Source organism: Equus caballus, chromosome 1 (assembly GCF_041296265.1).
Source record: "Equus caballus isolate H_3958 breed thoroughbred chromosome 1, TB-T2T, whole genome shotgun sequence".
Classification (NCBI taxonomy): domain Eukaryota; kingdom Metazoa; phylum Chordata; class Mammalia; order Perissodactyla; family Equidae; genus Equus; species Equus caballus.
This window is the reverse complement of record NC_091684.1, coordinates 128,749,702-128,767,536: the sequence shown is the minus strand read 5'-3', so window position 1 is coordinate 128,767,536 and position 17,835 is coordinate 128,749,702. Positions and strand designations below refer to the sequence as shown.

Here is a 17,835-nt window from a genome sequence, read left to right as displayed (position 1 = left end):
AGTTACGCCCTCCCCCCAATTCCCTGATAGCCCTGAGGTTTCTGTCTCTTGTGTGGATTGCCTAGTCACTGGCACACCCCCATGTGCAAGGAAGGGAAGCATCTGAGGGCAGTAGTGTTTGCCTGGCGTCCTTAGGGTGTTTCTGGGAGAGTAAGTTTTAATGATTGCCGCCATTGAATAACTGGTAAGGACTTTTAGAGCCCCCAACTTTTTACCCAGAGAGAGGTAAATAAGAGAATGATGTAGGAGAACCATCTGACACTTTCCTGAGACATCAGCTCTACCTTAAAAGACTGTTAGAAATCAACATGCTCCACAAACACTCCTGTAAATTCACTGGAAAGCCTGGGTAGATTTCTAGTACCAGGCTCCCCTGCCCTCCACATTTCTGATTGGTGGAGCCTGGGAGTCTGCCCCTCCCAAAACCCAGTTCCTAAAACATCATATTAAGTCAGTCATTCCTGTGTCCTACTTTTTTTTTTTTAAGATTTTACTTTTTTCCTTTTTCTCCCCAAAGCCCCCTGGTACATAGTTGTATATTCTTTGTTGTGGGTCCTTCTAGTTGTGGCATGTGGGACGCTGCCTCACCGTGGTTTGATGAGCAGTGCCATGTCCACGCCCAGGATTCAAACCAACGAAACACTGGGCTGCCTGCAGCGGAGTGCGCGAACTTAACCACTCAGCCACGGGGCAAGCCCCCCTGTGTCCTACTTTTAAGTTAAAAAACATCAAGCCAGAGCAACGCACGCAGTTTTGCATGGTATGTGGAAACCATTGCAGGCAGAGGTGGCATGGGGCTCTCCAACAGGCTGCTGGCTGTGGCTGCAGAGTTTTTATTTATCCTGAGCTCATAAAACCCTGGCTCTCTCTTATTGTGCAATGGCAGAGCTGATAGGGAGCCTTAGGAATGTAGCCCTGTGGTCACTTGGAGGCCACGTGCTCCCTTTCTCTCTGAAACAGAAAGCATTTTGACATTTCCACATTTCCTGCAGGGAAGAGCAGGCCCAGAGAGTGGCCTTGTCCCTGTCTGGGTGAAATCTCTTGCCCAGCCCAGCCCATGAAATCTCTCATGCCACCTTTTCTATGAACATGTGCTTGCTTGTCTTTGTTCTGTCTTTGGCCTCTCTTCTCCTCTTCCGTTGCCCTTATTGTTAATCTCTGTTAAATCATTAAAGCTGAAAAAGGTGTCAGCTGATGAAGGGTTTAAGAAGCTGAAGAAGAGTTTAAGAAACGGCTTTTCTCTCAAGGTGTTTGCTTTTTAGAAGAGGATGCTTGAGTGTCAGAGATGGCAAAACTCAGACTCCCACCTTCCAGAGTGGGTGAGAAGTGGGGCACCTTCCCAGGGGAAGGCTGCCCGCCTCCCATTCACACTGTCCAGGGACGATGGCGGTGGGACCTGGATTCTTGCTCAGCATTTGAAAAGGATTTAGATTAGAATTCATATAATTATTTTAATGAGATATGTGAAAACAACTGATTTTAAGATAGCAGTGTAAAAAGATAAATAAGAATTTATTGTGTCTCCTAGAGGAATGGAGGTCCATGCAGAGGCCTTCCATTTTCTGAGGAGCCAGGAGATCAGTGTCATTTCTCTTCTCAGCATCTGTCACTGGACTGAAACGGAAGATTTCAAAACCTTCCCAGGGAAAAATTTCACTTTTTTTCATTGCTGCTGGGCCAGATCCCTTGAGATTGTTTCCAGGCTCATGATTTTGGAACATTCAAAAGAAAATTTGGAACCTAAAGTTATTCATCAGATTTGGAGTTGTGGTCTGTTTTTCATCTGAGTTTTGTTTTGTGTTATCAGGCTGCTTATAATATTCTTGTGCTTTGTATTGCTTTTGAAGAATTGCCTTAGACACATCTTGGAAATCCAGGTATCCTACTTTAGATTTAAAACAAAAATTCCTTCATTATGAGCAGCCATTGCATCCTTTTAAGACTTATAAGTGAGTCAAACTATCCATCCAGTTTAAATTGCTTTCTGTGGAGTGTGCAAACTTAACCCATCTGTCTGTGTATTCTCCTTTCTGTGGCTCCATCGTGACCATTGGTTATGCTGTTCTGGCTTATAAACATGGTAGGCCCTGACCCTTTGGGGAGGTGCCCGGAGTTTGCACCCTAAATGGGTGACTGAAGTGCTGTGTCATCACAGATAGCATGATTGGTTCTGTAAGGGATCTCAGATGGCCTCATAGATAGGATGTTTGAGTTGCGTCTCGAGGAGTAAGTAGGAATTTGCAGGTGGGTGTTAGTGCAGTAAGTACAGGGGTTGTGGAAGCTGAACTAGCTTCTGTGTGCCTGCTGTGTGGAAGAAAGGCTGTATTCCTGTGGAGTGTGGGGCAGTGTGGACCAGATTACCATGCCAAATTTCTTGGCACTTGAAAGCCGTCAGAGAGTTTTTAGCATGGGCTTATATATGACTTCATTGGCTAGGTGTAAGTAGAGGGTTTGGAGAGGGGAAACTGAGGATAGCAAGAGCACTTAAGATGCTGCTGCAGAGACTTGAGGTAGATAAACCTGGAGAATGTCAGGGAGCATGAATCTGAGAGGCTGACAGGAGGGTTCTTTGGACCTGGAGACCTGGTGATTCTGTTATGCTGGAGAACAGTTTCTCTCTTCTCCATATTTGTTTATACATGGTGGTGTTATTGCTCACTGCAGTCCATTTTTTAGAAAGGTCCTTAGAGCAGAATTGTGGCTAACAGCATCCAGTGGAAGCACTTTATAAACTGATGGTCATGCTCTCTCTGACTCAGTAAAGCTGTGCCCACCCCTCTGTGATGTCTAGAGGACCTTCTCCATTGACCGGGTGCGGGGTTGGTGAAGGATCAGCCTCTGATGCGGGAGTTGTCCTTGCCCATGAAGCCAACACATTTACAGTGTTTTAAATTGAACTTTGCTGTTCGTTGGGGTCATCAACATTTCAGTATTTGAGAAAAACCATAGAGGAACTTCTGATTCCTGCTGAAATGCTGAGAGGATGGATTTTGTCTTGGACATGCACTTCTCATTCTTCTCCTTGGTAGCAAGTCATACAGACCAGGTTTGAATTTTGACTGTGCCAACTGGCTGTGAGATCTTAGATGGTGGGGATAATATGGATAATTGATACCTAATGAGTAGTTACTGTGTGCCAAGCACTGTTGTAAGCTTAACGTGCATTAACTCATTTAATCCTCATAACAACCCCATGAAGTAGGTTCCTGTTATTATTCACATTTTACCAGTGAGGAAGGAATTTGAGGCCTAGACAAGTTAAGTAACTTGCTTAACATAGCTAGCAAATGGCAGAGCTAGCATTTGAACCCAGACATTTAGGCTCCAGAGTCCGTGGGCACTTGGTAATGTTATCTTGTGAGATTGCTAGGAGCTTTAGATGCTAGTGTGTATGAGATGTTTAGTACAATGTCTGGCATATAGTAACTGTTTACTTAATGGATATTATTACTAATATGTAAATATACATTATGGAAGAGTCTATATCATTTTATTCCAGTTTTGTAAAGAAAATTGGTATATGTATTTATGGATAGAATAATATCTGAAAGGACGTACAACAAAGAGTTGATTGACGTTATTACTGGCAGCGTGGTTATGTTCATTTTATTTTCTTCTTTGTTTTTCTGTGTTTTCTAAATTTTACACAGCAAATGTGAGTTGTTGTTATTATTAGAGATAAAAGCCAAAAATATGTTTTTTTTTTTAAAAAAAAGATGAATAGGAGCTCCCCAGGCAAACAGGAGTTCTCTGATTGCTGGCAGAGCGAGGTGCCTCTGCACAGCTGTGGTGGCATGAAACGTCACACCATGCTCAGCAACTTGGAAGTTATTGTGGTTTTTTTCTCAGTTTATTGTCTGTCTTTGAATTTTGTTTGTGGTGTTTTTGAACACGTAGACATTTTCTCTGCTGTCTTTCTTTTTGGGTTTAGAAAGGCGTTTACATTCCAAGAGAATAGAAATGTTAACAGCAAGTGGTTTCTTTATGTTGCTGGGGAGAATAATTAACCCTGTTAAAATCAGTGCCTCCCTGCCACTACTCAGCCTGGAGCCGGCTCCCTAGAGTTGCCCCTGTGAGAAGCAGGTCTGTGGCTTACAGTTTGAAGATCTGCCTTTCTAGCTTTCACTTTGGGGCTCAGTTTTGAAAGAGCAGTTGGTTTTCCTTGTCCACAGCATCTTCGTGGCTGCTGATCGCGCTTCGGTGTTAGCTGTTCTGGAGGTCTCTGCTGAAACCTTCTGTGTGAATTTCTGCTGTGCCACATGGCTGGATTTTTAAGTCTGACTATCCCTTGCATACTTTTAAAATTTGGTAGAAATGTATGCAACTGTTGTTACAAGATGCAGAAAGAGATAGAAACTTAATTTTAATTACATAGGCATTCTTCTAGTAATTTAAATGGTTTTTATTTTACATTCAAATCTTGAATCAAATTTGAATTCATTTTATTTTATATTATGACCTAGGTTTCACACCTAGGTCATAGTTCATGATACTTTTATTTCTTTCTAAATATTTAATGAGTTGTCCTAATGATGTTGTTTAATAATTAATGCTTTTCCCACTGATTTTATTTGAAATCCTACATTTGATGTCTACTTAGCTCCATATTTTGATTCTCTGGCAATACAGTGCTGGTTTAATTATTGTGGCTTTATAATATGCTTACCTATTCGGTGGTCAAAGCCCCACACCTTATTTGTTTTTTCAGAATTCTCACCCCTGTGGGAAGCTGACCTAGGCTGAATGGTGCTGTGAGCTCCCTATTCAGAGAGTGGAGAGAATATGCAGGCTCAGGTCAGGCAAACCTCCTCTGGAGGTGGCATTTGGATTAGATTTTGAAGGATGAGTAGAAGTTGGAGAGATGACTGTTATGGGAGATTCAAGATATGGCCCCAGTGAACCTCAGATACCTGGCCTCCTGCTGGGTGCTTGCCTGGCATTGGCTCCCACTCTCTGCTGAGCTGTGGAGCTTTGCCTTATCTCTGTTCCTTCCAGCATGTTGGGAATGTCTGGTGGCTCTCCAGAATTTGAGATTAAAGCATTTAAATCATCATTTGAGGGTAGGATGGGGCAGATACTGATTCTCTCCCAGTCTTAGTTCCTAGCTCTCTGGCCCCTGGGTGCTTGGGGAATATAGTGTGATGGTGATAAGCTTCAGCAATGACGTGCTCTTTGTCACCAGCTGAGCTGTAGCTCCATGGACAGAACTCCTGGTAATAGACCCGTGAGGTGCTATCTGTGAAGCCAGATCATTCAAGGGTCCTACTTGCCCCACTTTGGTAGGGGATAATAAAGGTACTTAAACTATGAGCCATCAGCCAGATGAGGCAGACCCATTCTTTTGGGTGCCGAAATAATTTTGGCATCTCAGTGGGCGTTAACAGAGCATGGGGTGGTTGGAGATATGGAGGTGCCCAGTTAAAGAAGAAAGTTAAGTCATGAAGTCCTGTGGAAGGGGAATAATGTTGGCTGCCCCACACCCCCAAGAACCCCATGCCCTTGGCCTGCGTTTTTCTTTTTTAAAGATTGGCACCTGAGCTAACATCTGTTGCCAATCTTTTTTTTTTTTCCTCCTCCCCAAAGGCCCCCAGTACATAGTTGAATATTTTAGTTGTGAGTGCCTCTGGTTGTGTTATGTGGGACGCTGCCTCAGCGTGGCTTGATGAGCGGTGCGATGTCTGTGCCCAGGATCTGAACTGGTGAAACCCTGGGCCGTGAAAGCGGAGCTCACAAACTTAGCCACTCGGCCACGGGGCAGCCCCCTTGGCCTGCGTTTTAATCTCCTGGCCATTTCCCACCCTGATGGGTTTCCAATCTTGGCTTTCAAAATGGAATTTATTTGCCATCATTATCTAGACTAGCACTGTTCAATACAAATACAGTGTGAGCCATAATAGCCACTTTAAAATTTTCAAATACTCACATTTAAACAGGTAAAATTACTTTTAATAAATATATTTTATTTAACCCAGTGTATCCAAAATATTTCATTATGTGGCAGTAGCCACATGTCATGTGCTCAGTAGACATGTGTGTCCAGTGGCTACTGTGTTGTTGGACAGGGCAGATGTAGACCGACTTTATATGTCAAACTGACTGGGGCGAAGAGGCTAGTTTGTGATTCTACATCTATTTAGTACTGTTCGAGGCCAAATCTCAATTCAGACTCTGTTAAAAAGATACCAAATGGAGAATGCAGAGGCTCTCTGGATTTCTGCTGATTTTGCTGTGTTTTACTTTGAGTCCTGCCCTGTCTGATAACCTGTGTGCATTTCTGCCTTTGGGTTCAGCCCACTGGGAGAAGGGCCCTTTGGGGCTTTTCGGCCTCCCTGATGATGGCACATGCCCCAGAGCCATGTGCAGACAGCCCCCAGCAGCCTTTCTCAAGCCACTTGGGGATTGAAGTCAGATTCTTCTAGTGATTTTTAAAAAAGAGACAAGCCCCAGTTAATCATTGTCTCAAGATAATTTTGCTTTATTGACCAGATTTCTGTAACATGAATAATATGTCGGACATTGAAAGCATGTGATCCAAAAAGTTATTTTGCCCCAGGAATTTAGTGAGAGATGATTAAGAGGTTAGTAATTGTTCCCCAGTTCGATTTAATACCCAGAATTTTAAAGGGAAAAGGTTTTTTCTTGTAAAAAGCAGATTTTTCATGGTGCCTGCATTGCAGGAGACAGCTTGAGAGCAGTGAGGGATCTGACCCGGTGAGTGTGTGCCTGATTTCTGAGTAGCCTGTTGCTACCGAGCACAAATAGGAGCAGAGTAGCATGTGCAGGCTTGAGGAGAGAGAGTCGAGCAAGTGTCTGGGCAACCCCGAGTGGTCTTCTCCCTAGGATGGGCATAGGGGGCCAGGCAGGCAGGGGAACCTGTGGGAGGACCAGAACACACACGCGTGCGTAAACATACATGCACACTGCATGCAAGCACACACCACCCAAACATACTTTCCTCTAAGCTGGGGGTTGGGAGACTGCAGGCTCACTATGAACTCTGAAAGGAAGGAGCGGGTCTAGGTGGGCTTAGGGCTCTGATTTTGCCTGTGGTTGTGTCTCCCAGTATCTTACTTTCTCAGCCACTCCCGTCTTCCCTCCTCTGAGAATGCTGGGTTCTCTTTGTTCTGCCCCAGGGCCAGGCTGAGCCCCCACCATCCACCCTGTGACCTACCTGCCGCAGACTCAGGCTCTGCTTCATGGGTTTCTCAAGGGCTCACAGCTTCCAGCCTGAGCTAGTCTCCTCCCTTCTCTGAACTCTTCTTCCCCTTTTCTACAGCAGCGAGTTGTCTAATCATGTCATTGCCCTGCTGAGAATCCAGGAAGGCACCTGAGTCCCCTCTGGCCTGGTCCCTGCCTATCTGAGCCTCACCTCCCTCGGATCCCTCCAGCCTCCGCTCACTTCTGCTGTCTTGCCTCTGGACCCTTCCACATATTCTTCTCACTGCCTGAAACTTCTTCTTTCAACCTTGTCTTTCCAGCTAACTCCTACTTGCCCTTTAAGACCAAGCTCTTGTATTACCTCCTGATTACTTGTTCATTCATTTCTTCACTTATTTATGCAACAAAAACCTACTATGTATCTGGCATTGAGCTAGGTGCTAGAAAATGGAGACATCTTGGAGTTTATGTTTATTGGAGAAGACAGACATTAAGCCAATCTTGTGTACCTTTTGAATCTGCAGGTGGCAGGTTTCCTAAACTTTGAGTACCTTGGCCTTTGCCTCACCTCCCTCACTGGGCTAGATGTCTTTCATCTGTGCTCTTCAGTCATGCCAGCCCTACCTCACCCTCTCTGACCTCTGTCATAGCACTTAACACTTCAAACGACTGGAAACTACTGGTTTGTTGTCTTATCTTTCTTGCTCGGCCAAATCCCGATTCCAGGTCCCTAGGAGGTAAATGTTAATAGTAAATGCTAGTTCAATGAATGGATGAAATGATAGCTTGGCTGATAGTTGGAAAAATTTTCTGTAAAATACACAGTGATCCTCTAGTGGATGGTTTTCCTTACCTGGGTCTATGTGGGCGCATGTCACTGAAAAGTCTCCAGGTTGTAGTCAGAGCACCCAGAGGTTGTCCTTTCTTTGTGGACAGTAGCAGTTTGGTCTCTGGCCTGTCACTTGCTGTCAGGCCTACAGTTTTCCAGACTGTCTCTGACCCTGGGACCCCCTATGTCTGCTGTCTACTCAGATGTGTACTATGGCGGCAGGACGCCAGTGTTGATGAGGTTCCCATAATCGTGCCATGGCATCATTCTCCTTGGGACTCCTTTGTGGGGGCAGCTGGAGACCTATGACCCACACCTGCCGTCTAGTTTGTTTATAGCTGGGTTCGTTGTTTTGGGTTCCCTCTGTGTCTTGATTTTTTTTTTTTTACTGTACAAATAGTGAAATTCACTCTTTGTGGCATACAGTTCTATGAGTTTCGACAAATGCCTAGAATTATGTATCTGCCACCACAGTCATGATGCAGAATAGTTCCATCACCCAAAAATTCTCCTGTGCTGTCCCTTTGTAGTTAGCTCCTCCCCTCACCCCTAAACCTTGGCGACCACAGATAGGTTTTCTGTCCTTATAATTTTGGTTTTTCAAAATATTACATAAATGGAATCATTCAGTATGTAGCCTTTTGGGTCTAGGTATTCATCCATGTTGTGTGAATCAATGGTTTGCTCCTTTTTTATTGCTGAATAGTATTCCATTGTGTGGATGTGCCAAAGTTTATCTGTTTACCAGATGAAGGACATTTGGCTTGTTTTCAATTTTTGATGATTATGAATAAAGCCTCTGAACATTTGCATATAGGTTTTTGTGTGAATATATGTTTTTATTGCTCTTGGGCAAATAGAATACCTAGGAGTGGGGTTGCCGGATCACTGTGTAAGTGTACATTTACCTTCATAAGGAACTGTCAAACTGTTTTCCACAGAGACTGCTCCATTTTACATTCCCACCAGTGGTGTATGAAAATTCCAGTTGCTCTGTACCCTCTTCAGCACTTGGTATTGTCAATATCAAAAAATTTTAGCCATTACAGTAGATGTGCCATCTGTAATCATGCACTGCATAACAACGTTTCAGTCAACAACAGATCACATATACAACGGTGGTCCCATAAGATTACCACCGTATAGCCTAGGTGTGTGGTAGGCTATCCTATCTAGGTTTGTGTAAGTGCACTCGATGATGTTCACACAGTGATGGAATCACCTAACGATGCATTTCTCAGAACGTGAACCTGTCGTTAAGCAACATATGACTGTGGTTTTTAATCCTCCCTTTTCTTTGTATGCTCTCCCAGAAGCTCATAGAGTTTAAATACCATTATTTGATGTGATTTGGCAAGGAGGTCATCAGTACCTATGTGAGATTGGCTTTCTTCCGATGGGATTTGTAGGTGCTCAGAGTGAAAGAGCTGCAGGAATATCAAGCCTTCCTAAAACCTTTTGAGGAAGATGTTATATTGTATCATTCTGTAATTTTAGAATTTAAAAAGATTTCTTAACATTCTTTATGTTAAAATTGCTATTTGCTTGACCAGCTTGTTGTGAGCAGAAGCTACTAATCTTGAGACTGAAATTTCTTTGACCTCTTCTCTTTAGCTCTCCCTTTCGTGTGACGAGGTGTATAGTCTGTCCTCACACAATATAATTTTTTAAGTTCTTCATCTTACTAGTGGCCATAACACTTTCCTCCACCTCCCTCTTTCTAGGCTCCTAATCGTCAACTCATGACTTACTGGTTACAGGAGCTTCAGCAGAAGAGATGGGAATATTGCAACAGTCTTGACATGGTAAAGTGGGCCAGCAGGACCTCCCCAACCCCTGGGGATTTTTCTAAGGGTCTCGTAGCCAGAGATAACACAGGTAAGTCAGAAATGGAGGGTAATGTGTCAGTTCTTTGTGTAAGGCCATTTGGCACAGCAAATCAACTTAGCAGGGAAATTCAGAATGAAAATAATGATGATGATCCCTCATGAATGGGCAGCATTCCATAGTTACTGAGTACTTCCAGGTACATGAATCATATTCAAGCCTAATGACAACGTTGGGAGTCAGGCAAGGCCAGTGCCAAGCACCCTGAAGAGATGATACAGCTGAGGTCGGCAGGTGGTGAGTTGTGGTAGTATAACTCCCACTCTGACTCCAGGGTCAGCCTGCTCCGCCCTGCCTGAAAGTGAAAGGCCCATGCCTGCACATTCATGCAGGGCAGGGTTGCTGGAGTTTACAGATGTGTGTCTACACCAGGAAGGCATTCCCAAAGCATTCTGCTTGTGATTCCTTGTTTCTTAGGAAAACTTTAACTGTCAAACACTGTTTCCGTTTTATTCTGGATTTGTGGCATTTCTACAACTCTTGGTGATCCCTGGCCGATTGCAATGTAGAGATAATGTGGTTTTATATTTGAATATCAAAAATTAAAACCCTGTGATCTTCTCATGACTGGTTGTGTTAAGCAAAGAACAGGGCAACAGTTATTTGCTGACAGTCCCGCCCCCTCCCCCCAAGATTATGAGGGTAGGACTGTTTTTGTGGCCCCTTGTCTTCATGCAGGGAAAAGAGCAGGCCCAGAAAAAAGCAGTCCCCTGAGTCCTCAAGTAAGGCATGAAAAGGCCGGGCCATTACACTAGCATTTTTTAGGGATCAAAGGAGGGCACATTGAAACTTAAGCCAGTGAGGGCTAGTTCTGACACTTTAAAGAGATGTGGTCGGCACTTCAGAACACCTGTGGAACCCTCTGCTCAGCAGAACACAGGCTACATTCGAGTTCCCTGTAAACTGAGGATGGTGTGGGCACATGGGCAACCAACTTGTTTCAGAAACAGATGCCTTCTGAGACTTTTAATTCTTTTTTTCCTCCAAATCCCCTGTTTTCCTGCCAACCTTGTTTTTACCAATCACAGTCTTTTTCAGCAGGTTAGTCCTCTCCGTCAGTGAGAAATTACCGTATGCACTTTCATACTTGTGGATATGTTGTCCTGTGAGAGTTCTCAAGTCATCGTCATGGGTGTCTTAACTCTCTAACTATACCAAGAGCTGAGGTGATGCCTTCATTTTCAAGCTTCAACCCCTTCTATGTTTAGTTCACAGTTCTACTGAGTTTTTTTAAAAGCCACTATTATAGTGCTTTTGATCAAAAGAAGCTCTCTAACTCAGTATCAAAGTCATTTGAAACATTTGGAAACCCCCGTAGGGGACCCGGCAGTATTCATGATGGTAGCTAATGCCTTTGGCATAGAAGACACTCGATTTGCCTCAGTTCCTGTATTTTGAGAACACAGATTGCTTCTCTCTGACAGAGACTCAGGTGTTAAACTGAAAGGAGGGGCAAAGAAGTAGCACCCAGCCCTGTAATCTCTATAACACATACCCTTCCTTCTTTTAAGCCCAAATGCTGTGGCTAGGGAGCCGGAGAGAACATCTGAAGCCCATATTTGGTTCTCTTCATTCGGTTTTGGGACTCTAAGTGTGGGAAATTAGAGTTGGTGCCATCTGACATTTACTTATTCATTCAGCAAAGTAGGCACCCATAATGGGCTTGGTCCCTCTCCTCATGGAGTTTCTAGTCAAGCAGAGTGTGAAGAAAAAATGAGATAAGTGTGAGAGGGAAGTTACAGGGTCCCAAGGGCCCAGGAAAGGGGCTAGCACAGCTTTGGGTGGTTGGGAGCCCTCTCTCAGAAAGTGGCATCTAAGCTGAGACCTGTAGGATGACCAGGAGTTAGCCTGAGAGGAGTTTCAGGCGAGAGAGCTGGAGAGAGCTGGTGGTGCCTTCAAGGAACTGAAAGAAGGCCCACGAGGCTGTAGTGAGCTGAGCCTGGAGGCACAGTGAGGGCCAGGGTGGAGAGAGCCTTGACTTCCCTGTTTGGTATTTTAGACTTTGTCCTAAAAGCAATGGAGTGCCTTTGAAGATTTTATGTGTGGAAATGACTATAATTTTAGACTTCTAATGATTTTTAGATAGCTGTTAAGAACAAATAATGAAAGTTTGAAACGCTGGGCAACTTGCGAGACTAATTATTCAGGAAGTCAAAAAGTCTAAAGGAGGAAGTCAAGGAGAGAAGGCTGTATTTTAGCCCCTTTTGTTTTATCATCAGAGGTAAAAGTTGGTTAAGAGGTAAAATGTGTTACAGTTTGTAATGGTGCTCTGTGATGTTTCTGAAGCTATGTTTGCACTTATCTGCTCAGCATAGCCTAACCATGCTAACTCTAGCTAGAATCGAAGATAATGTTTTTCTAACTCTGATTTGCATTAAAAAATAAAACTTTTCCTACTGTTCTCTCCTCGTTACCCAATTGTTATAAACATTTTCATTTGTTGTCTAGTGGGTGTCACCCATTAGTACCCTCCTAGCACCGAAAGTCAATATGGGGAAAGATGTAGGGAATTAACATTTTCCATTGATAGGCAGTATAGTTCTTGGAAGGCAGCTCAATCTGGTGGAAGAAGCCCCAGGTTCCTGGGTTTGAGTCTTGGATCTGATAGTTACTATTTGTCAGATTCTGAGTAAGTCATCTTTCCTCTAGCACAAGGGTAGCAAACTACAGCTTGTGGAAATGAAGTTTTATTGGAATAATTCATCACCCATTTGTTTGTGTGTTGTCTGTGGCTGCTTTTGCACAACAGTCATTGAGTTGAATAGTTGTGACAGAGACCATATGACCCACAAACCTAGAATATCTACTACTATCTGGCCTTTTAAGAAAAAGTTTGCTGACCCCTGCTCTAGTGTCTTGGGCATCTCTCTGTCTTTTCGAGCCTCAGTTTCCTTATCTGGAAAATGGAGATTGTTCATTTAGTCTTTCACTCCAGGCATTCTTGTATTCTAGGCATTGTGCCAGCTGCCCAGGATGTAAAGACAAGTAAGTCATAGTACATGTTCTCAAGGAGTGTTTGGTCTAGTGAAGGACCCAGACAGGTAGAGACCTGTACAATGCAGTCTGATAAGCACAGAGCCAGAGATGAGCACAGGAAACTTATCTATGCCTGGGGTATTGGAGCACAGGGTGTTGGTGGTGTCTGAAAAGCTTTCTTGGACTTGGAGACAGCTGAACTGAGTCCTGGAGGTCAACTAAGAACCTGGAGGCCCTAGAGACCAAGTCCCTGGCTCAAAGGTAGAGTGGGTGGGCAGGAGTGACAAAGAGGAAGCTGGATATAGATGATCAGGGACCAGACTTGGAAGGGCTTTATAAGACAAGCGAAGGCATGGTGAGTGATAGTATCAGATGTGCATTTTGAGACCATTAACTGTGACTGAATGGTAGAGAATGGATTTGTCAGCAGGACAAGAGGGAGGGAGACCAGTTAGGCGGCTGTTGTGGTGGTCCAGGCTAGAAATCGTAGTAGCCTTGACTAGGGTTGTAGCAGGGGATGAGAAGAAATGGGCAGAGTTGGGAGATTGTAGGCTGGAAGAACTGGAGGCTTCAGAGATGGGATTAGATTTGAGGGAGAGGGAGGGTAAAGAGTACTGTCCAGGCCCCAGGCCTGGGCAGTTGTTTATTTATTAAAAAATTTTTTTTTCCTGCTTTTTCTCCCCAAATCCCCCCTTGTATAGTTGTATATTTTTTTAGTTGTGGGTCCTTCTAGTTGTGGCATGTGGGAAGCCACCTCAGCATGGCCTGACAAGTGGTGCCATGTCCGTTCCCAGGATCCGAACTGGCAAAACCAGGGGCCACAGAAGCGGAGTGCGTGAACTTAACCCCTCGGCCATGGGGCTGGCCCCCAGGCAGTTGTTCAGATGGGATTGCAATACTCACGATGACCTTGTCAACCCCCCTCATAGTTCTGTTATGAGGATCAGATGGCAAGCTGTATTATTAAGTGTAAAGATATATATATATATATGAGATATAATTTTGAAATGGTTAGGATTATGTTCAGCTGCAATTAACAGGAAACCTGACTAATAGAGACTTTCAAATAGGGATTTGTCTCATGATAGGCAGTTTATGGCTGGCAAAGTTACTCACTAGTGCCACTGAGGGACGCATTCTGTTCTTCATTCTTAGTGTATTAGCTTTCCTGCTCATGCTAGCTGTCCCTTGGGGTGGCACCTATATCAAACACTTTCCCAGAAAACCTCAGCTTATATCTCATTAGCTAGAACTATGTCACATGGCCATCCTTTGCTGGAAGGAATTTTCGGGAGGCAAGTGTTTAAACCAAGCATGCTGCCACTGTCAAAACCAGAGTCTGTAAGGAAGGCAGAATTAGAATGAGTATTGCATAGGCAGCTGGCACTGTCACATAATTGCCCATATTAAATTTGTTTTCTAGAGTTCACGTCTTCAGAGTAAGAGTTTGTTACCTGTGTGATTGGAATTTGCAGCTTTATATTAATCAAGCAAGTATTAGAAAGTGAGATGACTTTGTCATCTCTTTATCTGCTCTGTCTGATGTCCATTCTGCAGCATGGCCTCTGAAAGTATGCCATGCCTCAGACACCACTCTGCAGCGTCTTCTGTTATGATAAATAAAGACCTGCTTTCTACATGAAGGAATAACTTGCTAAAATAAAAGCAAAGGTCCACAGACCTTCACAGTGGTTGAGAATGAGGCAGCCAGAGCCACAGGAGGCATCCATAAATAGCTAATAGCCTCGTTTCAGATGTATGTCCAGCACATTCTGTTTACTTCATTTCCCTCAAACTAATAAGCAGTCAAGCAAGGGACAACAAGACTTTGTGTTTTTGAGACTTCTTGAGTTGGAGTACAGATGGTATTTCTTGCAGAAAATGGTCTCGTGGAGACGGTTTGAGGGATGACCACACGTTTCCTCCTCTGAAGCAGCTGCATCACACAGTGTAACTGTTGTGTAGGAGCAGGGGGAGGGGAAGGGAAGTGGCAATTCACTTTGTCCTCCTGCAGTTTGTGCTCTCTGTGCAGTGCTGGGGCTGGAGAAGGAAAACCACAGGGTGGAATGCAGACCCAGTCTTGGCAAAGTCACGGGAGTTCTTCGTAATCAGTGAATGTCATGATCCCAGAAAGTGATCAAAGAAGCTGTGCTTTTATGTAATCTCATTTGTAAAATACTATAAAATGCCACGTGTTATTTTTAAGTATAAGTCATGGTAATTAGCAGCATTGTGTTTGAGAGGCAGCGTGATCTAGTGGAGAAAGCTTAGGAGACTTTGGGCACAGTGTTTCCGCATCTGTGAACAAGATGCTGTGTGAGGTTCCTTCTGACTTGGAGGTTTTGTAACTCCTAAAGTCAGGCTTTGAAAGGGAGCCTAAGTGTGGGAGGGAGGGCAGACGGAGATGATGAGCAGGGTTAGATTCCAGGGATATCTGGGAGGAGTCTTCTGGGAGCCTCCTGGAGAAGATCTGAAAGGAGACTGTCCAGAACAGGCTGGAGTTTGGTGCCAGTGCAGACATGCTCTGGGTGGGATCAGGTGCAGAGGAACACAGGGTTGATGTTGCTGTGGAGGAGGTTGGGGAACTGAGCGAAATCTCAGGAGAGCAGAGACATGTGAGGGGAAAGAGAGGGAAGCCATGGAATCAGGTGTGCACTCCTACCCCTAATTCAGGGGGTCTTTCAGAGGTGGCAGGAGAGAGGACAATGATTAGAAAACTGCAGGGACCTCTCCTGCCTCCTGCTCAATTTTCTCAACTTGAAGAAGGCCCTCACTGCTGTACCATGTTAGTAGGTGTCCATTTTTTATTTATTCATTCAGCCATTTATTGAATCCCTTAGTAAATGTATTGAGTCCCTCAGTATTCATTAAGTCCCTCCTCTGTGCTTGGTGTTGGGTATGCAGCTGTTAGGAAATCAGACCCGTGTCCATTTCTCACAAGATGTATGTCCTTGGTGGGGGATGGGAGAAAGTAGATGGACAAGTAACTTAACTAGACACATGTGCTGGCCTACCCTGGGGCCTCTCAGAACCAGGTGGCTTGCGACATCTCCTTTTTGGTGCTTAGATGCACACTAGGCCCTCACTTGGAAGATATCTCTACTGCTCTTGACCACTCCTTCACAATCTAGACTAAAATTCACTTAGATAAAGAAAAGAAGCAGCTTTTTCAGATTAACCCCACTCTGTCCTCCTCCAACTCCCAACAGTGATTGCCAGGCTTGCTTACCAGTGGTCTTGGACACACGTGGGAATGGCCTTCTCCCAGTGCCCTTTTCTTCTTTCTTGGATGACACTGCGTCCAGGGTTTGGTTTTCTGGGAATCCTCCACTCAGCTCTGCTCTCTGCAGAGGGCCTGGGCCCGACTGAGGCAGCGTGGGAGGAGGGGACAGACTCACTGAGGCTCCCAGATGTGAGCAGGAGCCTCCCCTGGGTGGGTCCCTGTCTGTTAGAGTGCCGTCCAGTAGGAAGGGCTCATGGAGCTCTGGAAGCCGAGACGGCTGCAGACCACCCTGGCACTGAGGCCGTGCTGGAGTCACAACATAGGAAATGTAAAACTTGTAGTCTAAAACTCACACAGAGTTGTCATTTAGGCTGCAAATGTTTAAAAAGAATAGAGAAGGTCTAAATACCACAAGCCTTCCAGCATAGACTTTCTCTTCCCGCTGAGGTTGCAAGATAAAGCACGTTTGTGAATCCAGTCCATCCTCTTGAAGACCTCAAGTAAATATTGCCGTGTCCTAGTTTGTGTCCTTCTTGGGGCAGTTCCCTGAATGCTAATGTTAGGACATGTGTTGAGGAGAAGCCAGCAGCTCCGCTTTTTAATTAAATCTCACGTGGTCTGTTAAAAACCGAAAACCAGACAAAAATAACAATAATAGCAAAAACTGGGGAATAGCTTCTTTTTCATGTCACATACTTACTTTTAGAAATGGCCTGTTTTGCCTACATCCTCCCTGGCCTCCAGTCGCTTTTCTCCACCCCACCCCCAGGGCCCCGAGTTCCTCAGGAAGCGTTTCCAGTGTGGGCTGAGGGGTGCTGCAAGGTCTGGGGTTTCCTTGCTTGTAGGTGCTTTGCCACACAAGAGCATTTGATAGTCTGCACCCGCCTGCAGAGGGGCTGCTCCTCACCTTGCCGCCAGCCCACACAGGAAGGAGAGGCTGGGCTCGGCTCCTTACAGTGCATTGTGTTTCTTTCCTGGCTTGGCTTAGAATTGGAGTGCTTTGCCTGTGAGGGGGTCTGTGAAAGCCCACCTTTGAGAAGCCTGTGTGTCAGTTTTATCTTTCTCTGAATAAAGGAGGTTGAGCATCCTTCTTGCCCATTGACTGACACACACACTCCAAATGTGGGGTGCCACCTCTGAGAGGTACAGTCACTGCACCTGCTTGTGAGGTTTGTCTACCGCAGGGGCAGGTGACATGTTTAGCCCTGGCTCTGGGCTTTCATCTGCTGACAAATAAAGTAGGTAGAGGAGACTAGACCCTATTAGTGGTGTTTGAACTTGTTTTTTGTTTGTTTATTGGAAGTCCTTTTCCAAGTGAAATCTTCAAGGGAGCTCCAATATGTAAAAGAGTGAAAAGAGGAACTGCTGTGGTGGAAGCTGGGGTGGGATTCCTTCCTCCTCTCCCTCTAATAGTCCCCAGGCATTTCCTGGAACCATAAGGCTCAGAGGAAGGGTCTGGGTACCGGGGACTCGAGGTGTTCTGTGGTGACTTCTAGCTTGACGTTTTACTATTTTGTGTCTCTCTCCTAGATGTGTTCTCCTTTAGGCAACAGCTCTGTCTCCTCATCTGTTGAACTCTCAGCACCTAGTGCTTAATACTTGAGAGTCATTTGAACCAAGAATTGGGAATCCATGGTGGTTTGTAACTTCTGGCTTTCTTAACTCAAACTGGTAATCTATTACCAAGCCCGTAATTCTTCTGTCTCCCAACACACCCTCTTGCTTTTCCTATTATAAGCCGGGTATTGACTCTCCTGGCCAG

General features: G+C 44.8%; 1 protein-coding gene across 3 annotated transcripts in view; it reads left to right on the top strand.

Annotated features, from left to right (window-relative positions):
* TBC1D2B (TBC1 domain family member 2B) overlaps nt 1-17,835 on the top strand; it is an 84,795-nt gene that overhangs the window by 9,938 nt on the left and 57,022 nt on the right. For all 3 annotated transcript variants that reach the window (XM_023652517.2, XM_070232624.1, XM_005602868.4), the window contains exon 2: nt 9,712-9,865. In XM_023652517.2, coding sequence (XP_023508285.1) covers nt 9,712-9,865 — 154 coding nt within the window. The remainder of the gene's footprint in view (nt 1-9,711; nt 9,866-17,835) is intronic.